At 38.3% G+C, this 25,731-nt stretch overlaps 2 protein-coding genes across 2 annotated transcripts; one reads left to right on the top strand and one right to left on the bottom strand.

Moving 5' to 3' along the window:
• Nucleotides 1–15,061: 15,061 nt before the first annotated feature.
• ppp1r3c2a (protein phosphatase 1 regulatory subunit 3C2, duplicate a) lies at nt 15,062–16,255 on the top strand. Its single transcript, XM_053340548.1, has 2 exons — nt 15,062–15,075; nt 15,171–16,255. Exons 1-2 carry the CDS (start codon nt 15,062–15,064, stop codon nt 16,210–16,212), a joined length of 1,056 nt encoding a protein of 351 aa, XP_053196523.1. The 3' UTR covers nt 16,213–16,255.
• A 2,542-nt stretch (nt 16,256–18,797) lies between these two features.
• On the bottom strand, nt 18,798–22,589 carry LOC128380682 (phospholipase A2-like). Its single transcript, XM_053340550.1, has 4 exons — nt 22,541–22,589; nt 22,315–22,444; nt 21,582–21,715; nt 18,798–18,940 (listed from the first exon to the last, which is right to left on the bottom strand). Exons 1-4 carry the CDS (start codon nt 22,587–22,589, stop codon nt 18,798–18,800), a joined length of 456 nt encoding a protein of 151 aa, XP_053196525.1.
• Nucleotides 22,590–25,731: the final 3,142 nt, after the last annotated feature.

Here is a 25,731-nt window from a genome sequence, read left to right on the forward strand (position 1 = left end):
TAAACAGTAAACAGTAAGTCATTTTCAAAAACAACATTTTGCTTGCCTTTTTCCCTTACAGTCATTTATACAGTTGAATTAAAACATTGTGAATGCAGGTACAAACATTGTATGAGCTTTGACTATCAAATGGTTTATGAAGTTTAAGCTTTTATTATACACCTTTCCTGACTGAAATACTCTGAATACATGATGTTGGTCATCAGAATTCTCTTTGAATAGCTTGTTTGCCAGTAAAAACATGATCTTAAGCCAAAAGTGTAACACTTATTTGACAAAGGCTGGCATGTCTTCTTCTATTGCACTGAGAATAGCAAGGCCAGCTTTATACTCTACACTGTTTACTTTAAACCAAGTAGGTGAGAAAACATCTTTTGACAAGATCATTTCAAGCATTTCATTGTTGACCACATTCTCATCTCTGAAGGAAAGACATTTATTTGGCCTGTATTCATTCTGGTTAAGGTTAAAAGGTTTCTGATATTTTATAAAGAACCTTTGTGTTTGGCTTCAAACATCACACACCACATATACCAATTGTCCTCGTAGAAGATGGACAATTGGTCATATAATGATGCTGAGGTACCAAGTTTCTATGTGGATAAAAAACACATACTGTAGAATGACAGAAGATGAAAAAAACTATGTTCATTATTTGAAGTAAAAGTAACATTTCCCCACAGGAATTTTACCAAACAGTGGGATGTTTTTCACCAGACACAATGTCTGAATAGAATTCAAACACCATTGACAGTATACAATAATGTCTGTAGGGCAATTTTGTTGTTGTACAAATCCATAATCAAAACCATAAATCCTAGAAAATAAATCCTGTTCTGACTGTTGTGGGAAATATCAAACAGTAATGTTATCTTGCATTGAGTCACACCCCCAAGAAGATAATGCATTATATAAAATGAATAGTTATTATAAACGTGGTACCATATAGTGACTTCAGTTGTGGCTTGAGACTCGCAACATCTTTTCAATGAAAGATCACCCTAGGATCATCTTCACTGTTCTCTTAGGGAGAATCATTCTTCTCAATCAAAGGAGATGGAAATGAGAGTTACTGAATGACTCATTAAAACCAAGAATTAAGTGCATCTTTACATTATCTCCAGTGATCTTAGAAAATAGAAGCCCTTTACTTTCCAGTTTTTTCATATCATTTATCAAATGGTTCCAGTATAACATCAAAACCATATTTCTGCCGATCTTGTGCATGAAAAAGTAATACCAAATGAACATTCATCAAAACCAATAAAATTTGGGGAGCAGGTTTCTTAGAAGCAATTTTGTGAATTCCACATTTGGAGCCAGGGGGACTGGCTGTTTCAAAATCATCATAGTAGACTTGAATTTGCAATGTGTCTCTTTTTGGGTGGGTTTTAAAATACCACCCAGCAAAAATGTCAGTAAAAATGTCAGACTCTCATGTTGTAGAAAACAAAATGCACATGAATTTCAATGTTCATACATTCAGCACATTTATTAAGAATCCTTCACAGGCACTTGATCATAGGTATCCAATTTCAGATTCTGCCTGTTATCTCACTCACAGTGTTATTTCTACTGGCTTGATAACTCCCTATTTTAGGTTGAAGTAGTTATTTTGTTTCCATTACCTATTCAGATTTCTGAACAGGTTTTCAAGAGATTCATTCATCACAGATATGTTGAAGTCAGTTACGGGGAAAGCTACCAGGGATGCAGAGCAAGTGGAACAAAAATGCAAGAGAAAGAAGGCAGGGGTGTAGAAAAGGGGTTTTATTCCAGAACAGCCAAAAACTACACAAGAACTGCCAAAGACTGACCAAAATAGACAAAGACTCCACTAAAACCTGAATAGAAAAGCAAGACTTAAATACAAACTAATCAAACAACAGGGAACAGATGGCACAATGCAAGGGCAGACTGGGAGCTGATTGGCGAGGGAAGACACAAGGAGCAGGGCAGGACTGACAAGACTGATACATGACAGGTGTGAAGTCTGGGGAACAAAAGCTTGAGGGCAAGGCAGGGCTAATTAACCTGGTGCAGGGCAGGTGTGAAGAGGAACACAAGAAAAAAAAACACAGACCAAGCTGAAAATCAAAACCCATAAAACATACTTACACAATCCAAATAAATTTTTAAAAAAAAGACAAATGACTGAACACACCCTGGAAACCAAGAGCACACAAAGAATCCATGACAAAAGCAGAAATAACTGTATGCTTTGCTTCTGAGGGATGCTCAATTGTTAGTTCCTCCGAATCTCCTTTGAATTAAGGATACCAAACAGTTAAAAATCCCACCTGCCTGTAATTTGATTATGATGGACGCACATATTTCTTGGATCTTCAGTAAGTCCTGAATTATTGCTCCCACAAGAAACACTGCAAGAGCTACATTGATTTTGGGGATTTAATTGGTATTTTGAAGCATGTGCTTGAAGTTACAACTGGCTCACTAGAGGAACATGCAACAATTAAAATTTGAGCAATTTGCTGAACACTGCAATAAACATTATAAAGGTGCATCTGAAAACCTGTGTATGTTACAGCCTTACAATTTGAACTTGGGTCCAGGAGATCAACCATCTAAATGTGAAATCAATTGTTGGCTGCTAGGATATAGTTTCTGACTCACGAAACAGGTCTGCATTGTTTCGGCCTCTTACTCATAGAGTGAGAGCACTTCTGGCTGGTTAAGCAGTCTGGTTCTCGAGTCTGTAAGTCTGAGTGCTGCTTAATTATCCCCACATCAATGTCATACACTGTTGTCTGCAGGAATGCTTAAAAAAACGCAAAAGTAACATAGAAAGACTAATTAAGCACAAAATGAGCTTTGAAAAGTTTTTCAACGGTGTTAATCTTGGTCTTTTGATGCCCAACAGCAAGGATGCATGGCTGCTGACCCCCCAAACTGCAGCATGAATAGGGTTGAGATTTCAGTCCTCCTGTTGGTGTTGGAAGGACACATATCAGTACAAAAGAGTCACAAAAATTAAATTTTAAATTTACTATACATGAGATTTAGAACATTAATGGAGCAACAGATTTAATGGAGTAATGGCATCCTGTCAAACAGTTGGCCCTCCTCACTTTTAGAAACCACCTCCTGTCTGCCCTTTGTGTTTGGCTGGTGGAGACCTGGTAGGTGACCTACTGCAAGTTGGGCGGTGGTTGTTTTTTTGCCTCAACCATTTTCAACATGGTGCCCGACCCAAGTCACAAAATTTCTCATTTTACAGCTCCAACAGTAGACAAAAATATACTTCTGAAAACATGTGAGACAAAAAGTAGGCAATTCACTAACAGAATCCTTCATCAGCACTTCCTATTGACATTTTAATCTAGGTTTAATGTGTTCACTGGCCATTTTCTCTGTTTCACAATACAGGAAATGGAGGAGGGAGGTTTGGCCACGTTCCCATTTTTTTGGTCTGAGATGGTGGTGCTCTAGTGTGACATCTAATGGGTCTGACTATTGTATAGCACCTTTAACTTAAAACTCTTCAAATTGAATATATTTCAAGTGAAATACCACAAAATCAAAAGTTTAGAGATAAACAGAATAAGCTAATTAAATCCAGTTAAAAAACTGTCTCACAGGTTCTCTTTCCTAATTTCAATCAGTCATGAAAATACTGAATGAAGCAACTGTAACTACAATCACAACAAATGCTTTACAACAAACAAACAAATGCAATTTGCTTGTTGCTTCATCAGTATCACTTCCTGGGGGATTTTCTGCTAATTCTTTCTGTTCACAGTTGATGTACTTTAGCTGAAGCTTGAGTCAGACTTCTCAGAAGCAGAAGACATGATGCATGTAAAAGAAAAAATATGAATATTTGTATTCAGTGGGGTGTAGAAAGCTTGATTATCCCTGCCTTTGTACGTCATCATGATCAGAGAAAACTGTGAGCACCATGCGGCCTTGTCCAACCAGGTTGCTGAATATTTTCTCCATTTTAAGTTCTGTCCCTGTTGCATCCTGGTTAAAAATGTTTGCATCAGGTGACAGGCAAAATCTCTCAATAACCTGAAAATATAGTAAAAATGTGCTTTTGAAGTCAGCACTGCTTGTTGTCTCACAGCATATGACCATTCACGTTCAATACATTCATCCATTGTATAATCACTAAACAAACCTAGAGCATTTTTCCTTAACAAAACCCGTTCCCTGGTAAATCCAAATCAAAAAGTTGATGATTGGGGTTTTTTTTCTTTTTTAATTGACTGTTTTGGTGAATAATATGCTTTACACTTGGAGGCACACATTGCAGAACTGAAAATGTTTAGCAATTTACCCCAATTATGAAAGAGTCTGCTAAAGGCATGTAAGAAAACGGTCTACAACACTGAGGAGTTTGTAGAATAAGGTTCAAATGAATGTGTGTATTTTAAAGCCAAGCTAAAGTCAAATCAAACACTTTAAGCCTCATCCAACTTCCCATTACTTCCGCTGCTTGCTTTTGAACCACCATTTATATGGAGACATGCAAGAAGGTTTGGGAATCCACAGGTGTGCAAACCTTGAACCAGATGGGAAGCAGTAAGAGATCATATTGAGTCATTCCCTCAGATAAGAACATGGTGATTCAGCTAATTGAGCCTAAAACAACTGCCTAAAAAGGTAATTGGTCTTATCTACACCTTACTGTATGCCACATGTTCTAACAAATCCCAGTTCCCGCCACCGCTGAAAGCAAAGTGAAGATATGACATCATCAAAATAATAATACTGTCCAGACTTGTGATAAGGGTAGAAGCAAATGTTGGTGGTGCAATGGTGCAATACAGGAAATGTGTTTCTTTTGGCACATATTTGATGCTTTAGTATCATTTCAATGTCACATTGTAGATTTTAAAAATACCACTGATGGACATCTTCTCATTGCAAGAGTAGACACATTCTAAATTGCAAAAGCCCAGTGGAATAACATGCCATTGTCTGGAGCCTTACAGGGGGTTCAGTTTTCTCAACTGAGGTTAACACTTTTGTGATAAGGTGAACAGGAACTCTAGAGGAACTGAGTAATATCTTTTCAATGTGTCAGCTGCTCTGAAGGCAAAGGGAGTGTTCCGGACATGGTGGTGTGCATGTAAAGACAGATTATACAAGCAAATAGATAAATAGATAAGCAAAAGTGAGATCAGAGCACTATGGAAATGACTGTTCTTACAACTTCCCTTTCTAAGGTAAGCCAAAAATATAGAAATATAATGAGCACTCGAATGAGAAATAAAAAGCACTCTATGCTAAAAGTCAGTTTAAAATCATGTCTCCCATATTTTACAAAATGAATGTGCCAGTGGGATTTAATGACATGTCTCTCAGTAGAATATTATGAGGTGAGTAACGCTGCTGTTTTTACCACTGAAAAGAATAAGGGTACATTATTAATTATACCATAGATACAGTGCAATATAGATCATACATATGGGTATACCACAGGGAATTGAATTTCAAGCCTGGCGCACATATACATCCTCACTGTTCCACTTATGCACTGTGTAGCAGTACATACGCAATATGAATACATAATACAAAATGTACAAGTATGTATATTATACTAGTGCAGAAAGGGGTTACATTCCTTAGGAACTCATTAGCATATGAAAGCTTGTTTCTGGGGTATATTAGTATTTAATGCATGTCTATGTGGTTATTGCATTATATTTAATTTGTGTTGTAGTCAACATCACAATCACTGTGACACAATTAACTATGAATTTCTGTTTCTTCTCTAACTGTCATCATATCAGTTTCCTCTAATGGTTTTAAATGGTTTAAAAGGAATATTTTGGATGGAGCGTACAGTAGCTGTTAGTCGATGCATCTGCCATCCTCCCTTTGTGCCCCATTGACTTGGTTGTTATATGCACATAATATTTCAATTTTCATGATTCTTCCAACAGTGACACCATTCGTACTTGTCAGAAATATTCCATTTGGCATGGCAGACTCATGACTGATTCAATATGCTTTTAGTCTCATTCAGGAAACCTATTTTGATGATATTACAACACTGGGCTGTTTGTTCTTTTCAGTGCAAATAAGGAGCTCTAGATGGAAGTCCACAGTTGACAAAAGATGATCATGTAAGAGAGTAGCCCAAACCTTTTCACTTGATGATTCTAGACAAAGTTACAGTGGCGTGACATTTCCATGTTATATCTAATGTCAAAAACTGACAAGATTCAGACCTATTTTATATTTCTGTTGCTGATGACTCGCCTTTTACTGATACTGTAAAAGTAAATGACTCTAACTTCAATAGACAGAATAGATAGACAGTAGATAAGGCCATCTGATCAGATCGTATGGCCCTGCGCATACACTGAATATGCTAAAAAAGCCAGATTGAAGACAACTTTACAAGATTAAGGAAGATGATAAGGGATTGACTCTCTGATCCTGCTATTAGATCCTGCTGAGCTGGAGTTGGACTCACACTGAACTCGCAGCTGATGCCTCGATCCATGCTGAGGAGCTCTGGCAAAACCTAAGAGCTAAGCCCACAACCGTGTTCAACTCCATTCATTCTCTTTTGGATTGCAGCCTGCAGGGTAAACATAGCAGCGAACACAGATCATTTGCTTCTACCCCCCATAAAACCAGCTGCAAAACAGATTTAATATTCCAGATCTTGATTGTACTAATAGGGAAGACTATAAAGTGCTCGCTGTAATTGTTTCATTCACTCTAGTGATTATAGTATCCAGTGCAAAGATTCTATCAGGATTTAATGGTCATCAATAAGGTTTACATTTTTATGACACAGAACTGTTACATAAAATCACTAATTTTAGATTTACTACCTTCCAAGGAGATATTAATTTCATTTCATGTCAGTATGAAAATTAATGTAAAACTCATTTGATACAAGTAACACATCACAGTTAATTTTTAGCTCTCTTTTCTATGTAAAATATGAATTTGTCATAGCATAGTAATGTGGATGAGAGCTAGAATGTTTTCCATGACAGAAAAAAACAAAAACCGAAGGAAGGAAGGAAGGAAGGAAGGAAGGAAGGAAGGAAGGAAGGAAGGAAGGAAGGAAGGAAGGAAGGAAGGAAGGAAGGAAGGAAGGAAGGAAGGAAGGAAGGAAGGAAGGAAAGAAAATCTAAAATCCAAATCCAAAACATGGAGACATTGGTGTGCTATGAACAGTTCAAATACAAGACACAGACAAGCACAATACCATTTAGAGCTTATATTGAAACATCTGAACATACAGTTATTCAGTGTCATTGAATAGATAAGTGTTTAAAAGACAGTATAGTAGAATGGTTATATTATTGGAATGTGTGACTTTATTATTATCATGTTAGTAATATAAATGAACATTTTTTTGCTGATGACTTTATGCTTATTTAAGTAATATTACACTTACATTTTTCTTCTACACTGTTGAGTTGTGTTCCATAAAACAATTCCATTAGAATTACAACATACTGAATAATTGTGCAGTTTTACAGCACTGTCCAAAAAGAAAAGAAATAGAGACAATTAAAGAAGAACAATGAATGTATTCAGGCAAATAGAACAGTTTCTCAGCATATTTTCTGCTTGGTCAGCTCATAAATAGCATGCTTTACTCTCATCACATCGCCGACATCTCAGAGTATTAATTAGAGACATAATCCTTCTGCCTGTTACATAAATGTGACAGTGAGCCTTCCCCCTCACACCACAGAGGAGTTCTCTGTTCTCTTCCCACAGGAGAGTGCTCCACCCCTACCCCTCCTGGCTGTATAGGGAGTCAGCACAAATGATGATGGAGGTCCTACGGGGTGCCATCTTCAGTCGGCCAAGGGTGGTAATGGGGTTACAGTCTGCAATTTAGTGCTCTCCGCCTGCAAGCTTACATCAGCCTCTCTCATCATTCCTCTTAAAAGCGGAATCCTAATCGTTCTGCCAGCAGAAATATAGTTTTGGCTTTGAAGATGTTACCCCCACCCCCACCAAAGAAATAAAGTTTTTGCTTTGAACTTAACATTATTATCTATATACTTTTGATATACTTTCAACTCACTATGTATGTATGTATGTATGTATGTGTTTACAGACAGACAGATAGATAGATAGATAGATAGATAGATAGATAGATAGATAGATAGATAGATAGATAGATAGATAGATAGATAGATAGATAGATAGATAGATAGATAGATAGATAGATTGATAGATTTTGTTTACTTTCTGCATCCACTTTTAAGAAATGTCTGGGGCATTTCAGATTTAAAATTAAAACTTCAGAAGTGTTTTAAGCAGCGTATCCAGCAGATTGCTTTTCAGTGTATTTAGGTACTGCGTATTTTGAGAAAATAAGCCTCTTAAGTGTGGAAGAATTATCTGGACTCAAAAAAAACAAAAACACAATATAAATAAATAAATTCATGTCTCAATAGAACCTTTATGGTTAATGGAAGAGGATTAGAGTCACATGTGAAAAATTTATTTGAGTTCTGACTTGAATCTCAGGACTCAAATCAATTTTTCACATGTGGCCCTAATCCTCTTCCATGAAATTTAAATTAAAAAAATTCTGCATGAATAAATACAGCTATGAAAAAAAATCGAACCCAAAAATATATGATCAATTGGTATTTTCATTATTTCTTTATTTATCCTTTAATGCATTACTAGATATGACATTTTCAAGAACATATTTCATTCATCAAGATCTAAAATATGAGAACTCGCCCAGTTCTAGTTTCAATTTTACTCCGTACAGTATAATGTATGATGATTATTTGCCACGGTATTGAAACAGAAAGCAGCAGTGGGTTGGCAGGGGAAGTTTTTGGTCACTGACTCAAATAAACTTTCCCTTCTAATCAAATTTTGACAGCCTAAGAGCCATCATTAGAAAAAATCCCCCAAATCAGACACATTCCTCTAAACTCCACGTCGTCTTTTTCTTGGAAATAGTTTTCATCTGGCTATTCTGATGTCTCCTATAATACCATTCATGTATTTTACATTAGCAATTTAAGTCCAACTGTAAAACAAAATATAGTGAGAGATAGTGCAGTGAAAAAATCCAAGTCAACTAACTCTAAACCTCTTCTTTTACTTCATATTTAACCCAGCATGTGATGTTGTGTGCCAGTAAGAACCATGTTCTTTTATCAATAAAGTAAAGCATAATACAGCATTGCCTTTGTATGTAATGTTTTTAGGGTTTGTCAGTATTAGAATAAAACTTTTGTTGACAAACCACAGTGACCCAAAAATCTGACAACTTTTTCATTCCCTCCATTCAGGTTAGATTGGTTTATGAACTAGATCATTTGGGAATGTCCATTTTAATGAGGGTGTTGTGACAACAGATAATTATGATGTTGTGTAACCAAGCTTTCACATTAATGTTGAGGCTTGAAGGGCAAGGCAGAGCAATCTCTAGTGCTGAAACATCAGTTCATCAAATTCAACTGAACACATGATCTGACAAGGGGAAACAAATAAGGAATAAAGCAAGAAGAGTATAAGAATAATGTAAATGATTATTGGACTTAATTTAAGTGATGCAGAGACACAGCTTAATTACCAAATCCTTCACAAGCAAAGACTTTTGTTAGTTTTTTGTTTTTATTAGACATTTTTCAAAGCATGCAAATTGTGGCCTAATTTGTTTTGTCATAAGTATAAGCAGCTAATATCTGCAGCTCTCTGCTGTATTACAACAAACATTTCAGCTTAGCAAACATGTTCACCAATAACATTAGTTGCAATTAGTGACAGGGGATGTGTTAAAACAAATGCTGATCCTGAACAAGAACGTCCCACTGTGACAACACGTCGAGACAGACAGAAAAGGAATGCACACAGACACAAAGACAGACAGATAGATGGGCGCTGTGAAAACAAAGATTAATGATGCATACTGTATGACTCTATGTGAGCTCATTTAACATCTGTATGCAGCAGACAGTAGTCGATTGGTATGCATTATGACTTTTAGTACTGCTGTCTCAGTGACCGGGGGGGAAGACCGGCTGGTAGAAGTCATTATAGATCAGTTTGTTTTATCATGTACCCTATTAGATTTATGACATATAGTGCATATAGTAATAATATCAAACAGTAAGCTAAAAATAAGAAAGAAAGTTAGAATCAGTAGACCATCCAGATGTGTCTTAGTGTCCAAATACAATTGATGAATGAATAGTGAATCAGTGGCCAGCATTGTAAATCTAGTGTTGCATTTGAAGAGAAAGAAAACTGATGACATGCATAATGGCATAATGACTTAACATGTGTACTGTATAATGGTAAATTACATATAATAGTGTACAGGTGGGTCTTGGGGCTCAATGTGCCTCTGGTGAATCATTCATGGTACCCAGATGACCACTGAATAGGCTTACTTCTAACTGAATGATGAATATGAATGATGAATATAAAACATTATTATTATAATACAGGTATTCATGTGCAAAACGTTGCAGCATTTTTATCACTTGTCAAGACAAGCGTAAGAGAGATTTAGTGGTTATCATTTGATGTATTACTTGTATATTATATATGTGTTACAAATGTTGCTTTCAAACTAAGGGGTCAATCATTCTATATCCATACTGCAGTAGCGGTCCCTGATATGAGTAAATTGGGCAAGTGCCCAGGGCGACATTTTGTCGTGACTCATGGGGGGGCGGCATGAGCTCTTCAAAAAAAAGAATCCTTTACAACACGAAGCGGTTTTCTATTATTTGCACGTCAAGTCAATCTATCATTCTGGTGTGCACGCGCCTCTGCTTGCTGAGATGGTGCCACGCGCACAGAATCTATGAGAGAAGGGGAGGGGGGGACAGTTCACCTCTGTTTCTCCCTACTGGAACAGGCAGGGGGAACGGGGATCCACTTAATAGAGCAATACTCATGAAGTCAGTCACACCTCAACGCACATTTCATTCATAATATTATAAATACAGGCCTATAGTTCATGCATATTTTTATTTTTCTGGGTTGTGTGAAATGGCTAAAAAAATAGGTAAAGTTTCCATATAGGGACCTCACTGTTTTTAACTTTTCTTCTGAAGAGGTGTAAAGCTGTCTGGTTTGTGTTTGCAGTCTTTAGGGAAAGAGCTGGCTGAACATCACGCTTTTTCTATTTGGACATTTATATAATGGTTACTCATTGTGTAATGGGTTGTACTGATTCTAAACCTGCTTCAACAAGTAACAACGTTTAATGCTCTCTTGTGTCTTTGTGTATTCTTGGGTGAGCGATGCAAAAATTTCCAAGGCACAAGCAGCTAGGTTGTCATGCACTGCAAAAGGAAAAATGAAGTTTGTCTATCTGACACCACAGTATCGGCCTCTCTTACATCTTGCATAAGTTATATGACTCCTGAGGAATTATACGTTATATATGATACGAGGCTACAATGTGAAATATATTATTAAAACAAACAAAGGTTGAAGTGTGAGACTAAGAGACTAAACCGTTTCCTCAGTGCTGTTGATATCTATTACTTGAATTCAGGTGCTCAGGTTTGTTCTCCTGTGTTCTCAGGAACAAGAGGGCCAGGAGGAGTTGGGGACAAAAGAACTCTCTTTTGCACTCTCTGTATGGTAAACAAAAATGAATATGGTTTGTTTATAAAAATGTAAATTCTTTGTGAGATAGTTGAACTGAGTTTGTAGAGTGTATGTACATGCAGTCCTTTCAAATGATTTCCTGTAAACATAAGCTTGTAAAAACACATTTTATCAATCAATCAAGCTTTATTTGTATTGCACCAAACCACAACAGTCAGTACGTAAGCACTTGGCAACAGTGGCAAAAAAACTCCCTTTTAACAGGAAGAAACCAGACTCAGAGTGGGTGGCCATCTGCCTCGACCGGTTGGGGTTGAGAGGAGAGAAAGGAAGGATAGGAGAGAGAAGCACAATGAAAATCAACAATGAAGCTAGAAGGTCCGGGACTGGAATCTGTCATCCGGACGTCTACAGTCCCAGATTACCTGTGAGACAAGAAAGCACAGACAACTCCGGGGAAGAAGTTTAGGTTATTGAATGCATTAATAGTACATGAATGTTAATGAATATAGATGGATGGATAGGGAGAGAGAGAGGAGGAGGAGAGAGGAGCTCAGTGCATCATGGGAGTCCCCCGGCAGTCTAAGCCTATAGCAGCATAAGCTAAGAGCTCTCTTTAAAGAATTCCTGTCATTTAACTTTTTTCATTTTAAAAGCTTTTTTCCAGCATAGAGGCCTTTATTTAGCAGTTGACAGACAGGAAACATGGGAGAGAGGGGGGGTGTGACATGCAGCTGGGATTGAAACCGAGGTTGGCTGCGTATGTGGGATGCGCTCTAACCACTCGACCGCCTGCGCAACCATTTAATTATTTTTTTAAAGAAAGAGTTGTCACTTGTTTTATGGCATTAAATAATTTACTCATACTTAGTTTCTCTTACTAACATAACCTCATAAAAATAATGTTGTATAATCCTTAGCATTGGTCAAATTTGTAACAGAAAGCCTTGTGTTGTTTCAATGCAACTAGACTGACTTTGTGGGGAGGTCAATCTCTTTGCATAAGATTGTCATCCCTTGGAAATGTGACAACACAAAGAGAGGATCCCACAATCTTCACATACCAACTTGCTTGTCTCATTTATCTTGACATCATTTCTCATCACCAGAGGCATGGGAGGACACACATACCAATAATCTGAGACTGGAAGGAGATACTGCAATAAAAAGTAGTCATTGTTTCATTGCTTCACTTCACCTCAACTGTGAAAGTCTGTACAAAGGGTGTACCGGTCTCCCCAAGTGATGAAACAGTATGCAGCCTTCATGACTGGTGGTGAAAGGAAAGTTACGAGAGCTTGTATCATCTTGAGCATGAGGCAGGTGTTTTTCTATGTTGTCTTACAGATTGATACATCATGTGGGAATGAAAGGAAGATTATTTATAGTCAGAAAAGTGAAAAATAGAATGATGCTATAAAAGCAATGTGGAAGGATGATTGGGGAATGTGTTACTCATTCAAAAGGTATCAAAACTTAACCTTAATAATCAACAGTCTATAAACCTGATGATGTTTAAAAGAAAGTGCTACTTATTGAATATGATTCAGTTGAGCCTGACATGAATAAACCAGTTTCCCTGAATGAGCAGCAGCCAGTTCCTATCATTTTCAAACTGTTTCATTTACCAATTGAACTTTAGCCAATGTTAAAAACAGAATGTTCTGTTACAGCTGCCTGGAGCTCAGGACTGTCCTCAGTCTGAACCTGTTTTTTCAGCTTTCACTTTGCTATTGTTAAACTCATAATGGACCAGTAACAAACATCATTTCTTGGAATGTACCGTACAACTAGTCCAATTTATTATCAAATGGTTACACAGTGTGCTGCAGTATATAGTGTTCTTTATGTAGCATGTACTGTAGCATCAATTTGACTACTTTATAACATAAGACCACATTAATGATGTTTTTAAATGTAATAAGGACAATTTAATAAGACTTTTTATTTAAAAGAAAACCTGCTTTAAACTTTGTGGAAAATGCTGCATGCTTGTTTCACGTTTTCTTATTATGTTTAGTATTTTCAATCTACTATCAGTCATGTTTTGAAGGAGTAGTTTGGGAGAGTCTTTGTTTAATTTCTTGCCAAGAGTTATATGAGAAGATCAATAACACTCTCATGTCTGTGTGTTAAATATGAGCCTACAGCCAGCGGCACGTTTGCTAAGAACGAACACTAGAAACAAGGGAAAACAGTAAGCTGGTTATATCCAGCAGTAACAAAATCCACCTTCTAGCACCTAAAAAGCTCATTAATTAACCTGTTATATCTCTGAAGTTACTGCACCCGACCCAAAAATAACCAGGCACACAAAACTACTTACAAACAACCACTTTAATCTATTTTGCACTTCAGTTTTCATACAGGTTAAACAAACTGATGATAAATGGGTTTCAGGGATGCTGGCAGGTGGATTTTTTACTACTGAACAGGGCCAGGCTCCCTGTTTTCCCCTGCTTCTTGACTTTGTGCTAAACTAAGATAACTGGCTGCTAGCAGTAATAATGCAGAGCAGTAATTCTCTCATTCAGCTGTAGCCCATTTATTTTTATGCACTGCAAGTTTTCAACTTAATCATTAAACAGGAAACTTAGATTTTATTTAAAAAACATTTCAAATCATAATATGTGGATTAAGAGTCAAACTGATTATTGCACCTCTCTTTATCTGGGTCTGGGTGAAGGCATAATCTGTGCTGTAAATTGAAAGTATTAAGTAAGTATCCATTTATGTTATTGATTTTCACAATGAAGAGACCTACGGTATATAAGTAATATAAACATGAATCTCAGTTTGTATACATGTGTATTGTTCCATTTTATTTTTCTCTCCTCTGGTTTACCATGAACTGTTTTTTCAGCCTGATATTCAAACTGGTGGTCAAATATATTCTGTAGTATATGTGTTATAAATCATCTACAATTATTAAAAAAGGACACTGAAATGTTAACGTTCATATTTGTTTAAGTAAATCAGTCAGTCTACAGTAGGCCTACCAGAATTCCATTAAAGGAAATCTTTCCGCAAAGCAGTACTTCATGGGCGGGACATAAAAAAAAGCTTAACCTTATTGGCCAAACTCCACCAGCATGCAGACGGGGTGTCACTGAAGGTTCAGCCTCATTTCTAAATTCCACACATAAAGTCCGGAGAGAGCAGAGGCAGACTGGAAACACAATCATCCTCTTGCTTCTCTCTCGATCATTCATCTGATGAAACAGATGGAACTTTGCAAACTGTAAGTATATTTTATTTGTCTTTAAAATTGCTGACACTGATTTTTTATTGTATTCATTTTTATCTTAGCTTGCTGTTATTGCCGTTGACTTGCTGTTCTTCAACTTTGTGTGTGTGTGTGTCATATAAAAAACTTATTTTTGGACTAATTGTTTAATCACTCAGGGATTTTAATTTTTGTTAATTAACCCTTATCTTTATTTATAGATTATTCTGAATTCACTGCAATCCTCTGGCAAAGACAAAAGTTTCACAGTTTAATATCTACATTCTGAAAATGAGTTGTACAAGGTAAGCTGCTTTCACTGAACTCTGAATAAATTTTGTCTTACTGCAATTATACTGTGCTGTGCTGTGTGTTAACACTATCATGTCCTCCTCCTCAGAGTTCTCCATGCTTTTGGTAGTCACCCCCAGTCCACTGTGATGCCGGTTGACCTTGCCATGTGTCTGAGCCTCAACCAGCGCCAGCCACTTTATCAACTGCTGTCCATGTCTCCTCTGACACCCACACAGCATTGTTATCAGCCGACTGACTGTCAACCGAGAAACAGCCTTCAGCTCCCTCGTCCCTCTTCCTCTACTCCTTCATCCTCACTGTTGCCCTCCTTCTCCATGCCCTCAGAGCCTCGGAGCTGCTTCCGCAGGGACAACAGTGGTCTGTACAAGAAGCGTGTGGTGTTTGCGGATGCCAAGGGGTTAGCTCTCACTGCTGTGCGCCTTTTCATTCCTGAGCCCTCCTCTCACACTTCCACTCTGCTGATGAAACCCTCTCCAGCCAAACTACAAGCCCAACAACTGACGCCAAACAAACTGCAGCGCTACAAGCTGCGACTGGGTTTCCCTCAGCCGATGCTGGACTTCAAAGCCTTCCTTGCGCGCCTGCATGAGATGCACATACAGTTGGGAAACTGCAACATTTCAGGGCACTCCTTGAGTGGCAAAGTGTGTGTCGCTCATGCCAGTATTGAAAAGACAGTGCACATAAGGATAACCTTCAACTCTTGGCGGAGCCATCATGATGTTCCCTGCATGTTTTTGCAACAGCAAAGGTGTGGGATTTCTGAAATGGATATTTTTACCTTTGACTTAAACATACCCAAGAACATAAATCCAAAGGAGCGAATAGAGTTTTGTGTGTCCTTCCGGGCTGGACCTGGCACCACGCCATACTGGGACAACAACAGGGGACAGAATTACAGGGTGTGCATGGAAAAAGATGGATCAAATGCAAACCAAGGAGACACTAACTGCTATTACCCCACTCTTTCAAAACAGCGGCCTTCACACATGCCTCTCAGTATTCAGAACTCTGCTGATCTACACTGTCTTCAGGGGAGTTTGTCAAGCAGAGTCAGAGCAGACTGTAAAACCCTGTGTTCAACAAAACAGACTGTGAAATTAGCCCACACCTCGTCAACAGAGTGACTAACTTAATAACCCATACTTAAGAGAGAATAAGGGCTTTATGGATATGTGAATCTTCTGGAATCTCCATGGTTGGGATGGTCTGAAGCCTACCAGCTCCCCCACCTGAGCTTAACTACCCTGTTGTAATGTGAATTATATATAAAGCATTCATGTCCTAATTAAATGCACTTTTGAAAAACAGATTCTCTTTTTCCTTTCTTCTCTTTTTCCTTTCTTCTCTTTTAATGATTCCACAAATGTCCATTAACAAATGCAGCTTAAATTACAAACTGCTATAATGCATTATATGTATATGAAGTATAAAATGGATTATACTCTAGCATTACACATAAACCCTGATTAAAATCCAGAGGCCTTAGAGTAAAAGTGAAAACATGAGACCTGTATTTGTCTTAGGGAAAACACGTGTATTCATACATAGATTAGAAGATTATTTTAAGAACCTTTTGTGCTTACAGCTTCTATAACCCGTTTTCTCCAAGCATACTGAATGAACAAATGGATAACCTGTGGTTGTGATGTACTTTCACACAAACATCACTTCTCTTGTCTCTGAAGGCTCAGATTTCCAGTGTCTTTTCATCCGATACGTCATGCATACCAGACAGAATATGTCAACAAACTATTAGATCCTTTTATATTATCAAGGCAAAGTAGGACACACTGTTTGTATGGGACAGCCTGTTCCAGACACTCCCCTGCCTGCTGTGAAAAGTTGAAGAACTTTTCACAGCAGGCAGGGGAGTGTCTGGTGAACTCAGCTGCTTGTACCATGATTGGTATGACAAATATCAAGTAACCATGGCAGCCCCAGCATGTACTTTAGATAGTGTACGGGCCTGTGTTTACATGCAAGGGTGGAGTAACCTGAGAAAGTCGGTGTTGTTGCTCCTCTTGTTCCATCTCTTCTTAGTCACCTCTCTTAGACTTCTTCTGTCAGTCACTTTCTTCTTTTTTTCAGGCCAGTGCTCTCTGGGGACCATCGCCTTTGTGGATTGTCACATCTGTGTGACATCATCTGGAATGTTGTGTGTGAATGCTGTGCACATGTAGGGTTCACATGCCTCATCCTCTAAAGTACTTATTTATTTACAACTACAGAGATCTACATTTACAGCTATAGTAAATTACTGACCATAATAAAATAAACAGAAAAAGAAAAGAAGCAGTTAAAATTCAGTCAATTCAAGAGAGATTTTTTTAAAGTTTAGTTTAGTTTAGTTTATTTATTCTTAGATGTCTCTCAAATTGTATTTCTCTGATGTACCATTGTTCCATTGTATTTTGGTATCAAGGTGTACATTATGAAGAGGTCAAAACTCAGGGTCAGCATACAACACAATACAATGACCATTTAAATACAGAGGTGTAAATTATGTTGAGGGAGTTGGACATGACTTAACATCATAACCACAGTGACACAGTTACATTTCTGGTCATACACATGAAGTATTAGCTCAGAGAAAGACTTTAGTCAGTGGTCAATATCTATGTTCTTACTCCTCACCTCTGCCGTTTGTTTTATTTGATCTTTGAGCTTACAGCAGCCACAGCTGGCTGATGGCCAGCAGCCAGCTACCAGCTGCTGGTGCTTAACGCTGCTGCGTCATGCTGTCCTTACAATAGCCTCAACACTGATCCGGCAGGCTGCAGCCACAGCTGCAATCTCAGAGAGTTAGCTGCTGGGTGGTGGTGGTGGCTGAAACTAAGACAGTAGGCTCCAGTGACTGGATTTGTTTTATTATACTGCAAATAATCTCACAACCATCTGGTGCCCTGAGAGCTGTGGGTAATTAGTGAAAACTGTTTTCAAGAAATAAGTGATATAAAAAGCAGGTGACAACAGATAGTGACCCAAGACTGTGTTTGTATTGTGGCCAACTAATACTATTGTTGCTAAAAGTGGCAGAATAAATATATGGTTTACAGTACAGTACAGTTCACTTTCATGAAGTAGGATATTCAAAGTGTTCTCAAATTAATGAAAATGAATGCAAATAAAGATGACTCTCTATGGGAGTGGAAAGTATCTTTCACAACAGCGTGTCTGATTTTATTTTTAAACACATTGTAAAACACTTTAAAATTCATATTCATAGCCAATAGAAATAGAAAAGAAATTAAACAAAATCTGAACTCTTTTCTTTTTTTATGAAATGCATTTTTATAACACAGTATATTTACATACAGGAACTTTGTCAGACAGTATTTCCCAAAGGCTGACTGACACAAAATATTAAATAGCAGAGCATATATTCTTCTGTATAAATTTCATACTACACCCAAATCAGTACAGGCATGGTGTAAGCAGCATGATTCAATGTCACAAACAAGGAAAGAAAAAAGTAGACTATAATGCCCTCTGCTGGTCTCTTCAATAAATTATCATTAACAGGCAGCTTTTGAGGTAAAATGAGGCATGCAGAACGTCTTCACAATTAACAAAACAAGAGAGATTAAGCACATAGAAGGAATTAAAGATACAGGCCATCAAAATTACAGCACAAATAATTCACTGTCCAATACAGAATCATACTGTATTTGACTGTATGGATGTTTCATGCTGAGACATAAACTGTTCATTAAGTGTAGTTTGCAGAGGTATTGGTAAAGCATCGGTCGCTGGGCAGGTGCTCATGTTCAGGGTACCAATGTGATCTGGCAAAACACTCAGCGGCCTTCCTGTCACACTCACAGATGAACATTTCACATTCTGTGTTTTTGGCTGAGAAAGAAAAAGAAGAAAACATTAACTACACTGTGATTACAATTAGGCCAGTAACCATTCTTACAAATGAAACATAATTTTACTGTAAAAATTAATTACATTTTTACCTCACTGGGGTACATGAGTTTGAGACCTCTAAGTAGTACCATTAATGCAATGTGTATGAGTCCTACTATACGGTCTAGAGGACATTCTGGGCTTTCTAGAGATGGGTGAAGAGTAACAAATTGTTTCCTCAATATGAGTCTTAACCTTCTTACTTACTCAGTTTAGAAACATACAGTTTAAAAACATACAGTAATTCTAACCATTTTAAAACACAACTTTTACTCAATGCCCTTTGTGGTGGATTACCTTACTTCCAATTTTATCCCGTTTCCATACTTCCAGGTCCTCTTTCCCTGCAACCTTCACCCTAACCTTAACCATACCACCAGGAGCTGCTATGACCTCAGTGGAGTTCTAAAGGGGACACCCTGGAGGTCCCCAGAGCCCCACAGGGCCCCAGTGGAGGCCTTCAAGACCCTGGTAGGATGTCCTGGGACACCCGAGAACCCTCAAGACCCCTGTTGGGTACCCTGGCATTCCCTAGAACCCCCTCAGGACCCTACTAGAGGCCGCCAAAACCCAGGCAGATGCACTGGGACCCAGAAACGTCCAGTTTTCCAGTCCTGGAAACCACCAGAATCCTCTAATACTGCAGTGGAGGCCTCTAGGCACACTCTGAAAGAGCACTTTACCCTGTAATTCTAACCCTGACCCTTTTTCTGGACCCGGAATTTAGAGGGCTCTCAGAGACAGGAGGTTTTCTTAGTGTATCTTTCTTTTTTTTTTTCTTGAAAGATTTATTTTATTATATTATATTATTTTATTTTCAAAGTAGGTGGCAGAGAGGCCAACAGGAAACAGGAAGAGAGAGATAGGGGAAGGACCTGCAGCAAACGTCCACTACTGGAATCGTACAAGGGATGCTGCCATTATGTGGCATGAGCGGTAACCACTCTGCTACCAAGGTGCTCCGAGGTCCATACCAATAGGTTGTCCACCTAATTAAACAAGATTGTGGATCGGACTCCGCCCTACTGTTAATGTTGGCAACCATGGCGCAGTTGTCTGTTCTCACCAACACGATGGAGAACTAAGAACACCTCCTGAAGGTTGATGTGTTGGTTTTCACTTGAAGTCCACACACCACCTATCACTCTCCCCAGGTAGATGCCCCTCCACTCCGTCGGGGGCACATCTGTGAACACCACTATGTACGGAGTAAAAGGTAAAAGCAAGATTGCCCATGAGGGACCGATATCGAAAGGACTGAGCAGACGGTGTGATCACAGAAACTGCCAGCTGCCACATCACAATATTTGATATTGACTCAATGTGTTCGTCTTCTCTGTAGTTCCCATTGAAATAACCAGAGGTTAGTGAAACAGACATGATGTCTCCTCTCCTCAGTTTGTGTGCAGGACTAGGGAATTAAGGAGGACATAATGCCACTGGCTGCACCATCATTACCCCCAGAGATGAGCTGCAAATGGCAGTCCCATGCACAATAGCGGTGAGAACATGATGAGACGGTGTTGACACTAAGGAGTCATGAAGTGTCCTCTCTCCGGCCACTATGTGGACAATACATTTTAATCCTCAGTGAGGAGATAATGCTGCTAGCCACATTGCTGTTAGCTGTAGGTAAGAGCTGTGCTAGTTGGTGCAATAGATAACAGCACTACACAGATCTTCCAAGAGACATATCTTCCAAGGGGAGCGGATCGGGATAGTCTGTTTACATGTGGCCCTGCACTTTCAAGAAAAAAAAAAAACAGTGTCACGACTGGTAAATTTTCTTGAACGTTTCGACTGACTGCCAAATGCCAAGAAGATAAGGCGAAACAAAGGCTGGTTAAGCCAGATGAGCTGGATGGGCCATGACAAGCCTTGACACAAAAACACATACGCGACCATAACCTTCAGGAAATGACTGGATACTGAATTCAGAGCTGTATTTGAAGGTCAGTAATGTTGCAGACACAGACTAGAGGATGACATAATCATCTACCGGTAAAGCCACTGGAGCTGTCTAAGCTGAGGTGTCCGTGCCAGTGCACTGGGCTCATCATCAAATGGAGTGAGACGTCACCCAGCCCAAATAATCCCACCATTGCTTATACTGAAAAGGAGAAAATCGTCAGCAAATGCAGGTGGACGCATCATGCCACTCTCTGCATGCGTTGTCCCAACTGAGGAGAAGCAGAAGAGCTGTATGGTGGCAACAACGATGAGGTCAGGGCGCAACAGGCAAGAACAAGTTTGCTGGAATGGTGATTTAATCTATGGAAAGGTCGGATTAATAAAAAACATTCGCTGTCGCTAAAGTGAGACAGATGTGAGAAGCATCGAAGCTCTGCCTTGTACACTGTGTGAGACACGTTACTAGTAGGCATGTCCTGATTAGCCAGCTACATCTTAGCAAGTTTCAGTTGCCGATTGTGTGTGTGTGGAGGAAATGATCACAGATAGAATCAAGTAGATGGCAAAGCCTGTGTGAGATAGAACAAAAGTATACAAAAAAGGTACCCCTGCAAAATTTAAAAGGACAAGAACAAATTCATTAGACTAAGTGGTGTTATGCTGAACTCACTGCTACAGGTGACCTTTTTCTTCTCCTTGTCACAGCTGAAGGTATAGTACTCGGTGTAAGGGTTGTCAAAGATGGGCCAGCAGTCAGGGTGCTGCATAGCATCATCATAACAATAGTCATGCACCTGGCAGCACCTGCAGGTAAAAAAGTTAAAGATCATAACATTTGAAACAGACTGAATGCATCTTTGTTTTATTGGGGGGGGTTTAAATGTCATCTGTGAATCAGGGTTTTTCAGTTTGCTTTTTTATTTCAGTTTAGTGATTTAGTAGTTTCAGTTTAGTTTTTATTTAGTGTTAGTCTTAGTCTTAGTTTTTCAGTTATTAAGAGAAAGCCTTGACTTGTAGAAGCTGAAAAGGATGAAAGAATGTGTGACACCAAATATGGTTTATCAAGTCCTTTTTAATTTCATTCTTTAACCACGAAGATGAACTTTCTAATTTGTGGGATTTTTCCCTTTTAATTGCATCCGACAAATGTTCTCATCAGTCCTCATCACTATACATATATATACGGGAAAACAAAACTGAATTTATTTGCAATTCAGTTTAGTTTTAGTTAGTTTTACATTGTCCATTGTAGTTTTTATTTAGTTTTCGATTTTTTTATTGTAGTTTTTATTTTAATTTTACTTTAGGTTAAGTTTACTAAATCATTTTTTCATAGTTTTAGTTTTAGTCTTAGTTTTCGTTAACTATAATAACCCTCCTGTGAATGAAGCAGAGTCATCTACCTGTCCAGTTGATCCACAGGTGTGCCCGAGCCTCCCTTTCCACAGTAACAGCCGTAGTCAGTGTAGTCAAGAAGAGGCCAGCTATTAGGCATCACACACAGGATAACCCTCCAAAACTGAAATGGATAGGCTGAAACACAACAAGCAGGCAAAATGAGATGACTACATTGCTAAAGGATGGATCTATTCACAACTATCAGGTGCATAAATTAGCAGTTTTACTCACCAACAGACACCCCCACGGCCAAGAGAAAGAGAGTATGTAGGGTGTTCATGCTGTTAATGAAAAGGTGAGTCACAGGTTTCTTCTCAGGTTCTCTTTATACATCAAGTGTGGAATCTCTGGATCTGCCCTGCTTCTCTCAGCTGTTCATGTGAAACAGGGCCACACCTCCCACAAGATTACTGTTGCTCAGCCTTGGTGTTAAGAAGCCATATATGGAGACACTAAATGCATCAGTACAGTCACAGTGTTTATTCATTGCATAGGTCTTAATCATGTAATCATCAAAAAAGGTAGATTTTTGTCCAAGATCTCACAAACATTTTAAAGAACTTTAATAAAAATATGGTGGTAAATTTGATTATAGATCAGATTAGATACGCTTTTTGTGGCAATCTGGTCAGAAGTATGTACCTGCCTATGGTTGTTTTTCATGTTTGAGCTAGGACCCTTTGTTCCAATTAAGGGAAATCTTACTATTACATAATTTTTATCATTTGACTATCTTCATTAACACGTACTTAAGATAGAGTAAGGGCTTTTATGGATGTTCTGAAATCTCCAGCGTTGGGATGGACTGAAGCCCACCAGCTCACCCACACCAACCTGATTTTTCAAATATTTTCTATATCCTTTCTTCTCTCCGCAGAAGTAAAATGTAATCAATTCACACATGCCCATTTACAAATGCAGCTTAAGGTGAACACAGCTATAATGAATATATATATATATACACACATATGTATGTATATGTATATATTCACTCATATTACTTTTTTTGACTCTGCACACCAGACAATAAGTCAACAAACTATTAGATGGTCTGCACACACAAGTTTTGCAATGTAAGGGCTTCTCTAGACACGCCCCTATCTGCTGTGAAAAGTTGAAGAACAGGATAGTGGTTTTACTTCCAGTACTGCGGTTGGTATGGCAAATATCAGGTAACCATGACTGATCCTGCATGTATTTTAGATACTGTGTGCGCCTGACTTCATAAGCAAGGGTGGAGTCAACTGTGGGAGCCACATGAGAGTCTCTCTTGATCCATTTCTTCTTAGTCACCTCTCTGTTAGACTTGTTTTATTTGTTTATTTTATTTTCAGGCCAGGGCCCTCCCGGGAACATCACCTTTGTGAATTGTTACATCTGTGTGACATCACCTGGAATGTTGTGTGTGAATGCTGTACACATGTACTGTACAAGATTCACATGCCTCATCCTCTAAATCACTTATTAGACCCAACAGTGTTGAGCTAATGTTAGGTGTTAGATCAGACAGAATTCTGTTTTTTGTTTGTTTTTCCCTGATGTCTCTCAAATTGCATTTTGTCATGTACAATAGGTGGTGTAAATTATGTTGTGGGAGTTGCACATGACAGATATCATAACCACAGTGACATTTCTGGTCATACACAGGAAGTATTAGCTCAGAGAAAGACTTTAGTCAGTGGTCAATATATATATGTTCTTCTTTCTCAAATTTGCAATTTGCTTTATTTGATCTTTGAGCTAACAGCAGCTACAGCTGCTGGTGCTTAACGCTGCTGCGTCATGTTGTCCTTACAATAGCCTCAAGACTGATCTAGCAAGCTGAAGCCACAGCTGCAATCTCAGACATTTAGCTACTGGGTGGTGTTGGTGGCTGAAACTAAGTCAATAGGCTCCAGTGACTGGATTAGTTTATTATGCTGTAAATAATCTCACAACCATCTGGTGCCTTGAGAGTTGTGGGTAATAAGAGAAAACGATTTTCAAGAAAGGAGTGATAGTAATAACCAGTGTAATCAGCAATACAATAGTAGGTGACTGTAAGAGAGGGGATGGTAGGGCTGAATTGCAGCACAAATCACCACAGCTAGAATTGCAGGAGAACAGCAGGCAACAGAGACCAGCAAGTGCAAAGGCTGAACTCATCGTTGGGGACAGAAGGCTGAGGTGTTTACTAGGTCCAAGACGAGTCGGCAACAGAAAGTCAAACCAATGGTGAATGCTGGAGAGTGTTGCATCAAGAGAAGAACAATCCAGCAATGAGTGAGTGAGCAGGAAAAGCTTGGCTAGATGACAGATAAATTGTAGCTGAGAGTCCAGGTGAGAGAGGTAAGTTGACAAGATGGGAGTGGCTGGCAGGCAGAGTGGAAGAGAGGTGTGGTTAGGAAGACAGTGGACTGTGACTATGACAACAGATAAGTGACTTAAGACTCACTGTTGTTTTGTGGCCAGCTAATGCTGTTGTTGCTTAAAGAGGCAGAATACATGTATGGTTTTACGTAACCTTTTCCACTTGCACAAAAGCCAGCAACCGACTTAGATTCCATCTATACATGAAGAAATAGGTAGTAAATTAATTAAGAGTGAACTATCATTGTGTAAGTGTGCATCACAGTTTCAGTGTTATGATGTTATGATACAAATAAATATATATATATATATTTATATATATAATGCTAACATTGCTATTATTAATTACTAATTAGTCTTAGAACATTACAGGTCATTCATAAGGTCACACTATTTTTGGTCCATGTTAAGTAAATATGAGTCAGTGGGAGTGAATATTGAAAGTTTCTTTCACATCAACATCAGGTCTGATTTTATAGTGTAAAACACTATAATCCCCATTCATACCTAATAGAAACAAAAAAGAAATGAAAGAAAATGCCAAATATGTTTTCTTTTTTTTCTAAGAAATGTATTTTTATAACATATATTACATACAGTACAATCACATACAGGACATTTGACAGACTATATCTTAAAGGCTGACAGAAGAAAATAAATAAATAGCAGAAAATATACTACACTATATATTTCATCACCTTTTACACCCAAATCAGAACAGAGGGTGGTGTAAACATAGGCAGCATGACTGAACACTACAAACACCACAAATTAGACCATTATGCCCTCTGTTGGTAACTTGAGTTAAGTTCCATGAATAAATGATCACTGGGCAGGATCTGGGGTAAAATGAGAGAGGCAGATCTAATTGTATTTAATGTCTGGATTTCATCACAATTAACAAAACCACAAGAGATTTTGAGCAAATGGAGGGAATGAAGGATACAGGTCACCAAAATTACAGCACAAGCAATTTACTGTCCCATACAAAGATCATACTGTATGTGACTGAATGGATGTTTCATGCTGAGATGAGACATACATTTTTCATTTGATACAGTTTACAGAGGTTT

The sequence above is a fragment of the Scomber japonicus genome, chromosome 19 (genome assembly GCF_027409825.1).
Source record: "Scomber japonicus isolate fScoJap1 chromosome 19, fScoJap1.pri, whole genome shotgun sequence".
NCBI lineage: Eukaryota > Metazoa > Chordata > Actinopteri > Scombriformes > Scombridae > Scomber > Scomber japonicus.

Bases quoted from the DNA above. Each gene is read 5' to 3' on its own strand.
- LOC128380682 (XM_053340550.1), bottom strand. From the start codon at position 22,589: ATGAACACCCTACATACTCTCTTTCTCTTGGCCGTGGGGGTGTCTGTT. The intron at 22,445-22,540 runs GTGAGTAAAACT...GTTGTGTTTCAG, and splicing joins GGCCGTGGGGGTGTCTGTTG to CCTATCCATTTCAGTTTTGG. The intron at 21,716-22,314 runs GTAGATGACTCT...TTTTACCTGCAG, and splicing joins CCTGTGGATCAACTGGACAG to GTGCTGCCAGGTGCATGACT.